Here is an 18,322-nt window from a genome sequence, read left to right as displayed (position 1 = left end):
CTATAGCATCTCCCTTCCCAGATCCCTGAGCGCTGCCTTATTCCCTCTTCTGGCCCCAGCTACTGCAGCCAAAGCTGGAGCTGGCAATATAGGGAAGCGGCAGAGAGCATCCCATGGCCTGTGCTTTACCAAGGATCCAGTACACAAACTCACGGTAACTTGGCAGGCTGTCAACGGAGGAAGAAGAGAAAGGGGAAGGTAAATGCGATGTTTCAACTTAAATCTCTGATTTTTTTTGTTCAGAATAGTAATAGTAATAGCTACCATTTATTGAGTATTGGTGTGAGCCCTTGGGGACAGCATTTCAATGCATGACCTATTTCATTCTCGTAACATTCTCCTGTCCCCGTCTCTAATCACCAACCTAGAACTCTGAAAGTCTGTTTTCCCTACCCTCTTCCATTTATGAGTATGTACCATATAGCAGGGTTCTAAGGATTGGGGCAAAAATAAGAGGAGACTCATGAAAGATAATTGTGTGTCCGAATAAGGAAAGGGAGAGAAACTTCAGTGAAGGGTATTTAATGTCAGAGAGAAACTGTACATCTGGGGCAGAGATGAAGAGACCAGGCCAGGCCAGGCGAGCCTGACCTAGCTATGCTTCCTGTCATTCGTGAGGCCTCCCTTGATGGAGGAAGTGACAGCAGCAGCAGCACGAGCTTCCTCTCCCGTGTGGGAGCACAGTGCAATGTTCACTCAGTCTGGTTATTCACCCAGCTTTCTGCAGCTCAGGCACAAATATTCAGTTTGTATCTTTCCTGACGTGGCAGGCCAAATGACCCCCTTTCCTCCTGGTGCGGGAACTTGTGGCAGGAGCTAGTGAACTCTGGAGGAAGAGTAATTGTCACTGGAAAGACAGGCCCGGGAGTCTGGGGTGGGGCAGGTCCCATTGTAGTCACTGGGCAGAGATGACATCGGACCTCTCCTCATTCCTGTCATGTGGATTCTGCAAGTATGCACAGCAATGAAAAGGCAGGAAAGCACTGGCCCTGTCACAGAACCGATCAATATTCTGGGCAAGACCCTGAAGATGCAAAGATTTAAGCTGAGTTCCAGCCACCTTCCACAGGGCCTTTTCACCCAAAGGCTGGAGTTACAGGGCAGTCACCTACCCAGCAAAGACTCCAGCCTTCCAGACAAAGTCATTTTCTCCATCTAACCACCACCTCTCTCAAGGTCATGGTGGATAGACAGCGAATATTCCCAAGTCCCTACATCCTGAGAGTCCCCGCCAAATGGAGGGAAAGAAAGACCTTTGCTCCATCCACTGGAAGTTGAGAACCAGCAAAGTCCATCCTCAAAGATCTCCAGCATCTCTTAAATAAGCTTTTCCTTTCCATTTTCTTCTCTTAATTATTTATCATCCATCCATCCATTCATTTATACAAATATAAAATATATTTATATAGCTCTATATAATATAAACTTCTGTGAGGCAGAGTGGAGGAGAGTGCCGGGGTGGGGTGGGCTGCCCGGCTATTTACAGACGTACTGGTCGACGACCTCCGTGCACTTCTTGCACCTGACGAAGCAGCACCAGTGGAACTTGCAGTGGCAGCGCTCTACCTGGACGCTCTTGAACTGGTCGTAGCCGCGGCCACAGCACATGAGCTCACAGCCGTCCATGCCCTCCGAGGTCTTGTTGCAGAGGCGGCCCTGGGTGCCCAGGGAGCCCGTGGTCTCGTTGCGCAGGCAATAGTCAGGGCTGGGGTCCACGTACACCAGGTCCTCGGGGGTGGGCGGGTTGAAGCGGCTGTTGACCAGCTCCAGCTTGCCTCTGCGGCTGACGCGCACGGCAGCGGCACTGTCATACTTCTCCTTCAGCTGGTCCCCCACCTTGCGGAACTCGGCCAGCTGGAGCCAGCAGGTCTTGAGGCTGCAGGACCCAGAGACGCCGTGGCACTTGCAGGCTACATCTGCCGTCTTATACACAGCCTGGGAGGGCGGGGAGAAAGCAGGGAATGAGAAGGCTCATCCTGTGTCCCGAGGGTGGCCAGAGCAGCCAGAGGCCAAGTACAGAGGGAGGCTCATGGGGGAGGGGTGGGCTGTTTTTCAAATGTAGACAAAGATCTTTCCAGGGTCCGGAGTTGCTCAGAATGAAAACAGACAAAAGGAGCACTTACAAAGAAAAATGCTGGGAGGCTAGCTAGCTCCATGTCTGGTCAACTACAGGACGGCAGGCATGTGAGTGCACCCTTCCTACTGTATCCACTTCTTATCACTTGAAGGTTGTTACAGTAAATGTGTCATTTTTACCATCAGGAAAAAAGGATATTTCTATCTTGATCAAAGTCTCAAGCAAACAAATAAACACCAACACAATGTGTCCAGCTTTCACATGATGTGGAGCACAAGCCAGAGCCCCTGAAAATTAAAAGGTCCCCTTCTCTGTGTTACTATTTGGTCATTAACTCCACAGTCATCAGGAGTGTCACTATAAACGACATCATATCTGTGAACAAGACCACTCCCCCTCCCCGCCCCCACCCCTGGGAGAGGCCACGAGTGTGGAGGGAGACCATGCAGTGGAGGAGCAGGTCAGTGGGCCCCCCTCTGGGGGTGATGCATTTGAAAACAAATCCTCCCCAGAAGTCACTGAACCACAACATGTGGAGTGGATTTGAACTTGGGTTATCCCAAATCAAAATGTAAAAGCAAGAGTAGCCCAGAAAGCTGCTTACAAAGTGCTTTTCAATGAAAGCATATTGATGCATTGTGTCAAATAACCCTGGCAGCAGGCCCAGAAGCGCAGATGGCAGGATAAAATGCAAGCCCACTGCAGAACATTTTCTTATGCCACAGCTATTGTCACCAAGTGAGTACAGACTCATTTTTCAAGGGTTTTTCTCAGATTTCTTTTCAACAGTCCCCAGATTGTGTCTTTATTCAGCATTGCGCAGAGACCACTGCAGGTGCAAGAAACAGCTTAACCATCATCAGCTCACGTTACTGTTGTCAAACGCTTCCTGATTCTTTTTCCTGGTATGGAATTATTCCCGCTATTTTATGGTGGAAAACTTGAGGCTCTAGAGAGCCTGAATACTGCTCAGGGCCACCTAGAAGGTACTCAGAATGTCCAGCACTTCTGCACTCCAGTCTTGGGGCTTAAAAACAGCTTAGGGTGGAGAAGGAAGTGAGGCTCCTCCTCGAGGTGAAAGGCACCAGCCCTTGGCTGGCAGCTCCAGACCCAAGGCGACACCCCATTCCAACAGGCACTTCAAAGACAGAGCCTGCAATTATCCTTCTGGCACAAATCCCCAGTCTGGGCTGGAGCCTGACATTCCTCTGGAAATGGTCCTTGGTGTAGATGGGGGTCACCTGGCGCTGCCAGAAAGAGGAAGCATTAAGGGCTGAAAACTGTGTACCTGCCCCTGCGGGACTAAGGGAACAGGATAAGCATCTCCACTGGGAGCAAACACTTAGGGAGATTTGGGGGGGGGGGAGTCAAAGCAAGACCTCACAGAATAAGGAGAGGAATTCCAGTAAAACAAATCCCCGAGGAAGCGTGTCACTGACCCTCACTATTTAGACATTCATTCCATCCTTCCTCTAGGGAGAAAGACTGTAGAGGTAATGTAGACATAATATTTTAAAATACTTTATTATTTTTAAAATTTATATATATATATTCCTCTTGTAGGAGAATTGGGAGATCCCAATTTGGGGCCTTTCCTGCTAACTGAAAAAACAATAAAATGTTCAATTTTTTTTTTTTTTTACTTTTACATCTTGCCCCTGAAAATCCCTAAGTCCTTCTTCCACTTCTGCCTAATGGTGTGACTGAGTTTGATAACTGACAGGAATGTCACAAAGATTAGGCAGCTTTTATCTGGAAAACGCTTAGGAGCCCCTGAGTGACAAGGCAGTATCAACCCACTGTTCTGGCCATCAATATCTAAAATGGAGTTCCTGGAGACTCTGAAAGGCCAAGAGAAATTTCTAGCAAAGTATGCCCAAGATTTACTCTGTGGTCAAGAGGTCAAATCCCAGTTATTGTGTTAAAAAACAAAAAAATCTGGTTGTCAAATCTTAGTCCAGGGAATTTTTAATCCCTGCCACCACTTCGTCCTTCCTGAGAAACTTTTTGTGTAGGTGTGAGGAGGTGGGAGGTGAATACCTCTGGCCTGAGATGGTGACTGATGGCCTAGGCCTGTTCCTTGGAGAGGGGATACAAAATAGAGGGACAAGAATTCCCCGTGTGGAGCAGACAGGCAAAGGGAGAGATAAAGGGATGTGGAAGAGGGGAGGGCCTGGAGGAAGGGGCCAAAGACAGAGAGACAGACAGGGGACTGCAAGAAACAGGGCAGATGGAAGGGAAGGTCCTGCCAAGATAAGGGCCCAGTACAAACAAACAAACAATTAAGGGCAATAAAACGAGGAGCCAGCAGAAGTGGGGTCAAGACTGAGACTGAAAGGGGGCCCAGATTAGGATGAATGCCTAGTCACCTCGGCATATGTCGCAATGCCCCAAGGACAGCTCAGAGCACAGACAGGAAACAGCCTTCCATGCATTTGACCTCTCACTAGAAAGCAATGCGGGAACTTGAGTCTGCATATTCACATGCGCCCAGCCAGGAAGAGATGCTGCAAAGAAGCCTATCCTGTGAGCCCTGTGACCCTGTCCCTATTCGCACTGTGAGCCCTGTGATGCCGTCCTGGGGCACCTACAGTCCATGACAGGAGGCAGAGTAAGCCACACCCCAGGAAAAGCACAAATGCTCCACTGCAGAGCAAAGCAGGGAGACTACCATCTATGGGGGATGGGAATGGTTCAAGGAGTTGGTAGTATGCGAACTGGGACCCTGAAAAATGGATGCAGTTTGGGCATTCGGGAGATAAAGTGAAGATCTTAACCTTTTTCACCAATTTCTCTCCCTTCCTCATGGTTAGACACCAGAAGACTGACTAGCGGACTGCTGAAGAGAGGGGCTGCTGGAGACTGGGGCAGCCCCATGGACCTAAGACCGTTCTGGTCTGTCTTCCCCGGTTTACACCGTAACAACCACAGTTCAGAGCACCAACCAGAACTCCTCTCACCACCAAGAGTTAATACCACCCTCCACACACCCACACGTGGCTAAAAAACAACTGGCCTCGGGTTATGTGATATGTAAGGGAGACACATGTAAAACACATTTCTAGTCCCGTTTATTTGCTATGTACTCCTATAAAACATGACTTAATTTTAAAAAATTGATATATAAACACATTTTTAGAAATATATCCATATCCTGTTACCAAATCACCAATGAACCAACATTAAATTTCTGGATTTATTTCCTTTCAAGAAACCGCTGTTCTCATTTTTTAATTAGTTCATCTTTGCTCTCACTGAAGTACCCTGCCTGGGCCCCTGAGCCAGCTGACGTGACATAGAGCTTAATGTGGACAACACTCCCAGAAAGAAGTCTGTGAGAGGCCTGTGGTCCTCTGGCCTCTGTCAGGACAGGGTCCCCCCACCAGGCACTCCGACCTCAGACGTGTCCACCGGGAGACCGGGATGCATGTCCACACTGCCCTCCACACTGGAGACGCTGCCTGACCCCCCCCCCCCCCCCCCCGGTTCCTGGGGCAGATGCCTCAGAGGGCAGCAAAGGACAGAGGAGTCCAGAGCATGTGCTCAGAGGTGGGTCTTCGTGAGAAGGCGCAGGCAGAGCCGTGTACGCTCCCCAGCACACCACAGAAAACACTATTGCCCAGGTATGCTCTGCACAGACAATACAGCAAGCTAAGCTCAAGACCTCCATTTTAGTTTCTATTGAAATGAGGCTCAGAGAGCGTCCTACCGTGTTTCCCCAAAAATAAGACCTAGCCGGACAATCAGTTCTAATGCATCTTTTGGAACAAACATTAATATAAGACCTGGTCTTATTTTACTGTAAGACCTGGTCTTAAATAATATGATATAATATAATATAACATAACATAATATAACATAATATAATACCAGGTCTAATATAAGACCCAGCCTTATATCATATCGTATCGTATCATATATCATATCATACCAGGTCTTATATTAATTTTTGCTCCAAAAGATGCATTAGAGTTGATTGTCCAGCTAGGTCTTATTTTCGAGGAAACACGGTATCTTACATGTGTCCGGTGAGGCTGTCTACTTGAGCCTTCAAGGGATGGCTGTCCTTCACATTCCACGTCTGTTTAAAACTGCTAGCACACAACTGTGTTTACCATTAGACCTAAACGAGCTGCTGGACTGGGTTTCTGCACACATAGGTATGACGATAGTTCTGAAGACAGCTCCACTTTTCCCTGAGCTTTTAAGAAATCATAAACCCTAGACAAAGCCTAACAGCCTCATTTCCAATCACCCTATCTGTTCAAATTACAAAGAAGGGGCAGTCAAGACAAGAACTCCACTGGAATTCTGATCCTAAGACTGCACCCAAACACTACAGGGAGAGATGTCCTGTGGAGAAATAAACAGGGCTAAAGAAATGACAAGTGCATGTGTCCGATGGGAAATGGGACTTTTTAAAAGGGATTAGTCCAATAATGTGGGCATCTCGGTCAGCAGTCACAGGTAAGAATCTCCCAAATCAGGCCAGCCCCCTTCCCGGATGGCCAGGCCACCAGGCCAGGGCTCAGAGCTCAGCCCAGGGCAGCCCAGGTGGTCTGCAGTGTGTGTGGAGGGTTGGGGGCCAGGCGGGTGGCACAGGAAGGTCCAGCTTACCCTTCGACCCGCCTCGTTGTTCTGCAGGTTCATGAGCACCCGGCCCTGCTCTTCCGATCCCTTGGCAAAGTTCTTCTCCCGTTCCCGGGCGTCCACAAACTCCTTAGCAAAGCGGTAGCCGTACTCCACGTTGTCCCCACAGCCACCCCACAGCCAGTCCCGGGGAAGGTCTTTGGGCCGTGCTGTCCGGCTGCAGCCACACGTGGAGAGCTCGCCCTCCCGGCAAGCCCGGCTGATGGCGTTCACCACCCCGGCTGCGCTGACTGCATGGGTAAAGGCCGTCTCACGGCTCCCTGCAAGAGAATGCAGAAGGGTGGTAAGGGAGGTCGGTTCTCCAGTGGAAGCTGTCCTTCCCTTCTGCCTCCCCTGGACCCAACCAGTGCCTTGGCTGTAACACCCCAGGAAGGGAAGCAGTGTCAGGACAGAACACCTCCCTTCCCATGGCTCTAGTGGTTTCAAACTTCTCTCCATTAGGAGCTGAAGTCACCTCCTCTGCCCTGTGAATCAACTGAATGACTCCCTCCAGCCCTGGCCTACACAGACATGCCAGTAGATTCCTCGGAGGCAGCTCTAAATGAAGGGGAGAGCGGGTATTAAGGAATTTAGGGAACATGAGAGACAGATAGAATGGGACTGAATAGAAACCATGGGCCCTCACAAAAACCTCTCCTTCACAGATGCCAGTTTTTCACCACCCTATGAGCCACACCTCTGTCTTTTGATTGCTGCCATTTTCTAGCTAGACAGTGTCAGAGGCCAGGAGTGGAGAGTTACTATGCCCAGAATCATCCAAGTTATCTCCCTGTCTCTGACAGGATCCACACCGCCTCCTGACACCAGGGCACTGGGAACCGCCTCTCTGGGCCATTCAGCAGGGTCTTTCCCAATGTCTAGATTATTTCTAGTAGAAAACCTGAACTGTGTTCCTCTTTATTGGTGCAGTGAGCCACTTAAAACTCACATGATGTATGCTTTATTGACATAAAAATGTTTATAAAAAGTAATACTCAGCCATCATGGCAACGCAAATCAAAATCACAGAAACACCACTTCACATCCATAAGGATGATTATAATAAAAAAGATAACTAATAACAAGTTGGTGAGGATATAGAAAAACTGGAACCCTCACGTAGTGCTGAGGGGACCGTTAAATGGTACAGCTGCTTTGGAAAACAGTCTGGCAGCTTCTCAAAAGGTTAAACATAGAGTTACCATATGACCCAGCAATTCCACTCCTAAGAATATATCCAAGATGAATGAAACATGTCCATATAAAAACCTATCCATGAATGTTCACTGCAGCATTATTCATCACAGCCAAAAGGTGGAAACAACTCCTACTGCCCATCAGCAGGTGAATGAGTAAAGAAAAGGTGTAATTCTCCACACAATGGAATATTATTCAGCCATAGATAGTACTAAAGTACGGGTACATGCTACCGTGTTTCCCCCAAAATAAGACGGGGTCTTATATTAAGCATTGTTTCAAAAGACACATTAGGGCTTATGTTCAGGTCATCCTGAAAAATCATGCTAGGGCTTATTTTCTGGTTAGGTCTTATTTTCGGGGAAACATGGTACAACATGGATGAACCTTGAAATTGTTATGTTAAGTGAACCACTTAGCCATATATTGTTTGATTCCATGTATATGAAATGTCCATAATATTAAAACTCAGAAAGACAGAAAGATTATTGGTTACCTAGGGTTTGGGGAGGAGAGGAGAGGAATGAAGACCACTAATGGGTATGCAGTTTCTTTACAGGATTATAAGTGTTCTGGAATTAGATAGTGGTGCTGGTTGCACAATCTTATAAATATACACTGAACTATATACTCCTAAATGGTAAATTGTATGGTACACGAATCGTATTTCAATAAAGGTGTTGTAAGAAATAATAAAAAATACTCGCATGGACTCAGGTATGGAAGGAAGGGAGGGTTCTCAGCAGGACACAGATTCAGCCCTGACCCCAGCTGTTAAACCAGGCAGCATCTCCTGCCCTCACTGCCTCCTGTCCTGCGTCACTATGGTCTGACGTAGAGACCCCACAATTCTGTCTTGGCACGTGGAGAGGGAAGCAGCTTGCAATCATTAGTAGGTTAGAGTGATCTCCCACCTTACCCTACTTTTCGATCATCTAGGCATGACACAGCGACATTAGTAACCAGACCATACTAGGCAGGTCAGTTTTTCTCAATTAAGTGGGGGTCAGCTTCTGGTCAGTTGTGGACTAGGAGCAGCCCAAGAAAAACCCAGATGATACGGGAAGTCCTACTCATGATTTAGCCATCAGACGTCTGAGTCAGTGCTGAACACAGCCAGAGACCAGGGGAGTCTGACTGAGTGTGAGCTCCCAGGATGGGCAGGCAGCCAGAGGCTCAGGGAGGAGTCCGGCCCGAAGTCTTCCTAAAATGGGGCTTCGGCCCCCAGACCTGGCTTCCTGGGGCAGGAAGGAGCCTCTGAAGCTGCAGCCTCCATCCACATTCCATCCACTGTGGGCAGTGGATTCCTTTTACAGCATTCCTCAGAGAAGCGGGGTGTGTTCTCAAGGCAACCCATCCCATCTTTTTCTAATGACGCTAATCATTGTGGTGATTTCTTGTGTTAAGCTTAAATAAACCCTCCTGTAACTTCTGCCTGCTGGACATACAGCGTCTAACCCTTTTACCATTTGACAGCCCTTCGGTATTTGAAAATAACCAATATGCCTTTCATGTGTTTCCTTTTCCAAGCTACATAGCTCTGATTTCTTCTTTCATTCTTTAGCAAATGTGCTTACGAGAGCAGAAATCACCCCTCTCAGAAGTGCCTTTTAAAATAGTGTACCTGCAGCTGAGCATTATTAGCTCTGATGGTCCTCACCTATCAGCACGGTTGGGGACCCCAATCTGTCCTGGGGTGAATTAGCTGTCTCTTGCAATCACTCTGCCTCTTTTGGTTGGGGGCAACATCAGGTCCTGAGTGCAGAGAGCTCTGCCTTCTTGGGGCAGCATTTGCGTCTCTGGTCAGCCTGGTAAAGACAGACTACCAGTGCTACTCTCAGCAAGCAGGAGATAACTTGGGCTTCAGAATGGATAAGCAATGGGGAGGAGGGAGTCTCTATATACAAAATAATTCAGAGTGGAAACTCAAACCATCTCAAGGGTAAAGGCAAATAAACCAGCATCCATGGAGCTACTAGAGAGCCCTTGTTCTAGTAGGGCAAAGGGAGACAGGAGGACAATATCCTGCCCTCTCTGTACCAACTACCAAGTAGGTGTCTCCATGCTTTTCTGGGTGGAGGCTGGGCAAAACGTCTATAGTTCCCTCTGATCTGCTCTGCTGCCCTCTGGTGGTGGACTTCTGCAGCTGCTTCGAAAAAGGAAGGCCTCTTGGAAGACACAAGAGAGCCGGGAGAGGACTCACCAGGAGCTCTCAGGGCCCAGGGGGAGGAATGGAAGAGAGCTTCCCAGGTAGCATAAGCCTGCAGGGAAGCTACAAAAAGGAACCGTGAAAATAGGGAAACAGGAGGGGTCCATTTGTAACAGAACAGGGTCTGCTTTCACAAGTCATTCTACCATGCAGATCTGTACCCAGCGGAGTTTCTATACCGCACTACCCTTTGCTTTCTAAAGTAAGGCCTCACTTTTTGGCCTGCATGCAAACAAAATAACACATGGAAAGGATCTAGCCAACGGCAGGCATACACTAGGTTATTCCCTCGATATGATTAGGGGGTGCCTCTCTCTACACCTGGGCCATCCTAGTGTTATCACCAGAAATCCAAGGCAGGGATTGCTGCTGAACAAGACTTTTACCAGGAAGAAGGCACAGATACTAAGTGTATTTGAGAAGAATTGATAAATTATGAAGAAATGGCCAGCCCGGTGGCTCAGGCAGTTAGAGCTCCATGCTCCTAACTCCGAAGGCTGCCGGTTCAATTCCCACATGGGCCAGCGGGCTCTCAACCACAAGGGATTCCTCGACTCCCACAAGGGATGGTGGGCTGCGCCCCCTGCAACTAGCAATGGCAACTGGACCTGGAGCTGAGCTGCGCCTCCACAACTAAGACTGAAAGGACAACAACTTGACTTGGAAAAAAGTCCTGGAAGTACACACTGTTCCCCAATAAAGTCCTGTTCCCCTTCCCCAATAAAATCTTTAAAAAGAAAAAAATTATGAAGAAATCCCACCTAACCCCCAAGTCCAGCCTTTTGGGAAAGTTGTCCAGTAAGATTGTCACGGGAACACACAAGCACTCCTTTTATGGACCTTGAGTTGATACAGAAGGAAAGAAGGAAGGAGGAAGGAAGGAAGGAAGGAAGGAAGGAAAGAAGGAAGGAAAAGAGAGAAAGGTTCAAAGCGTACTTTCCCTTGGGCCTTACTTGTCAATATGCGGGTGGCAGAGGACAGAGGTCAGGAGAGGGAGGGGCCTTCCAAGTATCCATTACAGAGCAGCCCGGAATCTCAACTCCCTAACTCCCCCGCTGCTAAAATCATTCCTTGGGAAAGCCCCAGCCTCTGGTAACTCCAATGTCTCCTTTGGAGGGGAAGCTGTTCTGGGAGAATGAGAGACAGGGAGTACGGTGCTCTAACACCTTCCTTTTATGGCCCTGGGGATAAGACTCAGTAGAATAGGGCCGGATTTCTCAATTTCTTGCCAGGGAGAGGAGAATTGCATTTCAAAAGGACCTAAAACAATTAGACCCCAGATCACACCTCCATCTAAGCAATAGGGCAGCCAAAGAATCCTAGACCAGGAGTGGGAGAGGAGAGAGAACAGGAATCTGGGAAAAGGTGGCCCTCTCATCTTTCTTCTTCAGTCTGCCTCCTCCCCCCATTTTCACACACACACCCTTTCAAAAGAAAAAGCCAGGAGTGGGTCTAGGTCAGGTTAATGGCAGCTATCATCATTTTGGCCCAAAGTTTCTCTCTCAGGGTCCAAGTGGAAGAGAAAAAAAGCCTATAGACATTCAGGGCAAGGCTCTGAAAGGAGGCCATCGTACTGAGACAAAGGGCACTGGTAGTGGGTGGGTTTCCTCATTCATTGAAACTCAACTCAGATGCTCTGACCCCTTCCCAGAGTGAGTCACACGCCGGCTGCCCAGGACAGGGTGAAGCTGGAGGCAGAGGGCTAGCTGAGCACCGGGCTGCGAGGCTAACACATCCTCTGAGACTGCTTCCTGCGTGGGGCTTCCTCTCTCCTACATGCCTGGAGAGAACCCACTTAGACACTCAGGTGGGCTCTCCCTGTGCCGTCCTGAGAGAGCGCGCTTGTTCCCAGGCCAGGTGAACAGTTCCTTTAGCTGAGCCAAGTCTTGGCGGCCGCTTACCTATCTGCATGACCCTGCCAAAGACAGATGTGTTGTCCACGGTGCTGCAGTTCCACCGCCTCTGCCGGAACTGGTACTGGCACTCCTTGATGCCTGTCTTGGCTCCCTCCCCTATGTAGGCCATGTGTTCCTGGTATAGCTGGCACAGCTTTCTCTGGCCAGGGGAGAGCCCAGGAAGCTGGCTGCACACAGGCTGGGCACCGATGATGAACATCTCAGGTCTCTGCACCGGGTTCATAGCTAACGACCTAGAGCAGCGATCCAGAAAGGGGAAAGGCCAAGGAGTGAGCATACACCTGTGTGCGGCAGCACATCATTCATTCAACACATTTACTGAGTGCTTTCTGTGTCCAAGGCCCTGCACTAAGGACCTGGGGAGGAAAACTGGGGAAACTGAGGCACAAACACAGACGGCAGGTAAGATGTCAAATGCCTAAGACAGACTTGAATTTCTGGATCCAGAGTAATCAGAGAGGGAAAGAGCTCTTACAGCTGGGGGAGCTTTTATAAGGAGATGGCCAGAGTATGAGCTGGGTCTTAAAGGGGATGCGGTGGGAAGAGAAGGCAGCAGAGCAGACGGCTTATCCATTTGAGGCAGGGGGCAAGAAGAGCCAAACCTCAATAGGAGAGTGCATGACTTACTCACTTGGGCCCAGGTGCACGGTATGTGATGAAAAGCAATAAATTCCCTTAAAGAGAACTCCCCTTATGCCTTTAAAATCGAATCCAATTTACGTATGTCACAACATATTCTAAATGTTTTTACTTCCATATCTGAGCCATACATCTCCTAACCCACTGCTTATCAGTTCAGGGGCTCTCCCTTTTGCCCGTCATCCACAGATATAATAAAGTGTAAGGGAAGGCTGTACATTTGCCGTCTGAGTAAAAATGTGAGCAGGGCACAGACGGTGCAAAACAGGTGGTGAGCGCCTGCCATTTCCATGCTGACTTGGCAATGACAGTCGTGTTAAAAACACAAAAAGAAAGCCACACATGGTCCTGCAAATCCCTCATCTGGTCTTCAGACTTACAAAATAGGAATTCTACTCTCCTTGCCCCAACCAGCAAAAAAAAAAAAAAAAAAAAATCAATATTCTCATCGATCCAATAGCAACAAAAGAGACATTTCTCACCACCCATGGGGATGGAGGAAGGGCCAGGAAAAGGAGAATATAAACAGGATCAGATAAAAAGCCAAATGAACTAATAATCCTTTATACTTGTGGAACCTTACTTCTGGGGGCTTGAGAAAGAAAAAGTGCCATCCTAGTTTTCCTGGGATAAAAGAGGTCCTTGGGATTGCTCTGAATAAAGGAATGATCACGACACATGGTGACCTTCTCCACATTTCAATTACCAAAGGAGGCGTAGGTTGTAGAGTAGGACTTCAGCCCCTCACTCACCACCAGGAGCTGGCTTCGGCTGGAAGCTGAGCCCAGCTGGAGAACAGCGCAGCGGTGAGCAGCAGCAGGCCCGGCATGGTCGGCCACAGCCCTCCCCAGTGCCCTGGGAAGACCCCGGGGACTGCCGGCTTCCAAAACTGGGCTCCCTGGGAAAACAGAAATGAAGGGAGAATCAATGTGGAAATGCAACCGACGGGAGGACCAGGAGGCAGGGGAGTGAGCTCTGGATGGATCTATGTCGCTTTCTGCTCCCTCAGAGAAATTCAGCCTCTTTCCAAGCAGTGTCTCCTAGGCTCATCTTCTCACCACAGGACTGCCCTGCGCTCTCTTACTCCCAACTCTGAAGACCCTACTAGGGACCTAACTCCAAAGGAAACACTGAGCTGAGAAACTGGAAGAGAGAAACGAAAACACACCATTTCGTGAACAGAGTGCTCTCTGCAGCATTTAGGAAGGTGCTTTGGCTGTTGCAACGCACACCTGCGCTTCTTCTAGAAATGAGAACCACCCGTGGCCCTTCCCTCTAACTCTTACTCCAGCCAGAGATGGATCCCTCCGACCACTCTCTTTTGCGGGGCTACTAAACAATTGGTGAGTTGGACTGACCTCCAGCTAAACAGGAGTCCTCCTTCCCACTTCAGTCAAGTTTTCCAAATCCCAACCGCTGTTTACCAGGAATAATAGCAGGGAGAAGGGTGAGCACTTTTCACTTTCTCAAGGCAACTTCTCTGAGAAATGTAAAAGCCCCACAGCCAAACACCGGTCCCTAAAGCTCTGTTGGCTGGCACAGTGCCTTCCTAGTGGCCCTCATCCCCTCCGCTGTGTTCAGGGGCCCGTGTCCCAGCGGCACAGACAGCAGCAGTGAGGGCACTGCCAGATCCTGCTCCCTAACCCATGCCTCGAACATCTGTGCCAAGGAGGAGTCTTCCAGAAGCAATCACCCTTTCCTTGTAGCACGGAGAGCCCCCCACACCATTGCCTCACGCTTTTCGTAACTACCGCCTGCGCCTGTATGCCCCAGGAACACCTTTTCTCCAGCCCTTGAAAACATAGGGAAAATCCTGCGTCTGGATCCTTGGAGCAAGTCTATATATAACAGCACGCCCCCTCCGCACACCGCTTCGTTTCTCCCTCAGCTTGCATTGAGGGCGTGACCCCGCAGCCCCAGTGAATCTTCTTCCCACGAGCGACCGCTTAACACCTCCAGCCTTACACACGCAAACACAGCTCGCTCGCGCTCCCAGCGCCCCCACCCCCATCTCACCACGCTGCCCCCGCAGCTCTGGGTCGCCGGGCTCTCCGGGTGGGGGCGGCAGTTGCTTTGGATCATCAGCCTGGCAGATATTTTTTATCCTGGACCACCAAGAGAGGAAGGTGGCCTGAGCAGGACCCAGGGAAGCTGGGCCACAGCCTGTCCCCACCCCCTTTTGGTTTTTCTTCTGGAGTTCTTGGCTGGGGCGGGGGCACCAACCGGCAGGTGTGTGGGGCCGGCAGGGGGCAGATCAAAGAAGAAACTTGCTCCTTTCCTTTGTCATGCAGAGTCAGCTCGGAAATGATCCGGTCTCTGGCCCCGTTGACTAACAGCTCCCCACGCCGTCCTTCCTAACAGACCTCCCCTCCTCTAAAGGATGCCTCCTCCCCCCCTAACCTCTACCCCCCATAAATCCTCCCCGTCCCTCAGGGCAGGAGGTCTGTGAATGCACCGACTGGAACCAAGAGAGATGGAGCAGAGATAGGGCTGGCACCAGAAGCTAATGGCTTTATGGAGGGGAGGGGACCAGGTCCAGAGTAGGGAGGACGAGAGAAAAGCTTCAAAGAGTTTCCTTGTCCAAACATCCTCAGCTCCACACCAGTCCGTCTTGGGGACTCAGGAGTCAGCCTCCCTCCTCCCTGTGCTCCGTCTCCCTCCCCAAACGGCCTCTTCCACCGCGGGGATCCCCTCCACCTTGCCTCCCACAAACCTGCTACTACACATGTCCTCACACATTTCCATGCCACATAGCAGAGCTCTTTCTCCAGCGGGTGACGCTTCTTATCCCCACGGATACCCCCTCACACCTGCGTCTCTCACTTCTGTCACACCCTTTCATCAGGCCCCTGTGAAATATCTCTGGCTCTGAAAGTCCTAGGTTCAATGGAGGCCATGATGGGGGGCCACTAATTCTGAACCAAGGACGGGAGTCAGTGCCCGCTAAGGCTCACTGTGGCTTTGACTGCCCGGTCGGTGCCAGGCTGACGGGAGAGAGAAGGCCAAACTCGCCGAGGGCTGCTAATCCCGCCCCTCTGGGCCTTCCAAACATCACCTGAGACAGGATCCCGCCCACCATCGGTTCCCCCCACCCCGTGCTGTCCATCAAACTCTCGACTCATTAAAAAAGATTTTTAAAAGCTTAAAAAAAAAAAAAAAAAGACTGCAGCACGTGAGGTAGCTTCTTCCTTTTCCTTCCAGATGTGTGGCACCTTCTACCGGCAGGCAGCTGTGAGCCACCCCTCTGGGCGGTCACAGAACCAAAGCAGGGCAGCTGGCTGCCCCCTTTGTATTCTTTGATTTCCTCATGCAGGGCTGGGAGGAGGAAGGTGAACGCTGACGACTGGCCCACTAGCGTGGGCAGAATGGAAACTTCTTGCCTCAGCCCGACTGGGGAGGCAGGAAGCTGTGTGGGGACCGATGGTTTGGTCTTAATGACTAAGACACATCGGAAGCCCCATTTGTGGGTCACTGGTGAATTTTACAGCAAGTCGCAACGAGGGCTGTTCTTTGTGTGGGAACAAAGATCTAGTAAATATCCAAAAGGCAGGGAGAGAGAATTCCTTCTGCTGCCTTTGTAACAACTACAGATTTGCCCCCAAATTAAAGTTTCCCTTTCCTAAGAGAGTGTCATTTCAGACACACCAAACACAGTTAACTATGACAAAAATCCAGAGTCTCTCTTCTTTGGTAGTGACTGGGAGGTTACAGGGAGGAGAAGATGCCACATTCTCAATCAGGACCCTTCAGAGGGCTGGAGTGGGTAGTCAGACACATCTGCTATACTTCTGCATTCAGTCATTCCTTTGTTCAATAGATTCATTAATCAAATATGCATTTGGGGCCTCGTATGTGCCATTACTGCTCTAAATGCCAGAGAGACAGCAGTGAACAATTTATACAATCGACCCTTGAACAAGGCGGGGGTTAGAGGTGACGATCCCCCCATACAGTCGAAAATCTGCGAAGAACTTTGGACTCCCCCAAAACCTAACTACTAATAGCCTGCTGTTAACAGAAGGTCTTACTGATAGCATTAAGTCAATTAACACATGTTTTGTATATGTATTACATACTGTATTGTTACAACAAAGTAAGCTAGAGAAAAGAAAACGTTATTAAGAAAATCATAAGGAAGAGAAAATGCATTTACAGTAATGATTGAACAAAATCCATGTATAAGTGGACCTGCGCAGTTCAAACCTTGTATCTGTTCAAGGGTCAACTGTACATAATCCGTTAGGTCCAGTGACTACTATGAGAAAAAATCAAGTGGGGACAAGAATCAAGAAGAGGGGTGAAAGTTACATTAGTTAGGGTCCTTGGGGACAGCCACACTATGAAATATCTGCCCACCATACCTCTCTCCCAACTGCTACGGAGATGGAAGGTAGCATGCGTGTAATACTGTGACGCATCCAGGACCCCTCTGTGGAGGGCCGACATCCTCACTGAGATGGGGCTGCCCCGCCTGACCATCACAATCAAAGGCGTGCCTATCTGAAAAGAGTAACTCCAGGTTCTGTTCCTTGTCCTAGTTGGACTCAGTCACCACTTTTCGTTCTCTTGGGAGGCCACGGCCATCCAGCCGAGAGACAGACCAGGGAGAGAGACTGGACAAGTAGAGCTGAGGTGCGGGCAGCTCTGCACTTCCCACACACACTTCGGACAGGGCCTGCAATGAGACCCCGGCCCACAGGGCCAGGGCTTGGAAAAGTCTTTAGCTGCTCTGCTCACAAAAACCACCACTGGGAGTTCAGGACTCAGGCAGCTTGTGAGTCACACAGAAAAGCTGTCCCGACCCCCACACGTCCCCCTGCCCCCAGATAGGCACCCTCACACCTAGACGCACACCAAGAAATAACCAAGAGCCTGGACGGGAGCCTTTTCACCGTTGCCTCTGGCTGATTCTCACTGGGTGACCCAGGGAAGAGCAATTTAATGTGCAATTTAAAATTGCATTTGCTATGCTGTTAGTCTCTGGCATAGCAAGGCAGCCGGTCTTAGCAGTCTTTGGAAAGAAAGGAAATGCTTCCCTTTGGGAACTCCTGGCTGTGCTGCTGTTGTCCGATGATTTGGGGGAGGGGCTTAAGGATGAGCAGGAATGACAGAGCTGTCATCCGCAGCCTTCTCTCCACCGGCCACTTCATTTCTATCACCATAAAGATGAGAGAAAGACTTTGGATCTTGACAAACACCTCCTCAAGTGTAAGTCCAGTTCATTTATTTCCTTCCCTATTTTCAAGTTAAGTGTTCACTCCTTATACCTGAACAACCAACCGGTTCGTTGTGGTCTAACCCACAGAGCTTCAACACGTTTTTCCTAAAATACGAATTTGTATCATAATACCCTCATTTGAAAACTGATCGTGGTTCCCAGTTCTTTAACCATTGTAAATTTCCCAATATGGCCTCATTTTCCCTCTCATTCTTTTACTGAATTTCCCAATACGGGTCTCTTTTCCAATCTCCTCCTGCTCCTGGGACAAGTCCTGTTTTGCCCCCAAGACCTCGTTCTGACCTCGTCCCAGGCAGGCTTTCTCCTCGCCAGCAATCCCCACCTGAAGCTTCCTTCCTGTCCATGCTCATGGCTTGCTTCCTCCATAAAGTTGTCCTTGACTGATCCAATGCCATGATGGCTTCCCACTCACTTGG

At 49.5% G+C, this 18,322-nt stretch overlaps 1 protein-coding gene across 3 annotated transcripts in view; it reads right to left on the bottom strand.

Moving 5' to 3' along the window:
• Positions 1 to 506: 506 nt before the first annotated feature.
• WNT5B (Wnt family member 5B) overlaps positions 507 to 18,322 on the bottom strand; it is a 113,642-nt gene continuing 95,826 nt past the window's right edge. For 2 of the 3 annotated variants that reach the window (XM_019711328.3, XM_019711327.3), the window contains 4 exons: positions 13,420 to 13,565; positions 12,014 to 12,261; positions 6,695 to 6,987; positions 507 to 1,935 (listed from right to left, as the gene is read on the bottom strand). In XM_019711328.3, coding sequence (XP_019566887.1) covers positions 1,477 to 1,935; positions 6,695 to 6,987; positions 12,014 to 12,261; positions 13,420 to 13,496 — 1,077 coding nt within the window. In that variant the 5' untranslated portion in view covers positions 13,497 to 13,565 and the 3' untranslated portion in view covers positions 507 to 1,476. Of the gene's footprint in view, positions 1,936 to 6,694; positions 6,988 to 12,013; positions 12,262 to 13,419; positions 13,566 to 14,683; positions 14,956 to 18,322 lie in introns of those variants that run through there. The other variant, XM_019711330.3, reaches the window with a different exon arrangement.

This window comes from Rhinolophus sinicus, chromosome 1 (assembly GCF_057876585.1).
Source record: "Rhinolophus sinicus isolate RSI-liver-muscle chromosome 1, RSI-T2T, whole genome shotgun sequence".
Taxonomy (NCBI): domain Eukaryota; kingdom Metazoa; phylum Chordata; class Mammalia; order Chiroptera; family Rhinolophidae; genus Rhinolophus; species Rhinolophus sinicus.
This window is presented reverse-complemented; position numbering and strand designations above follow the sequence as displayed.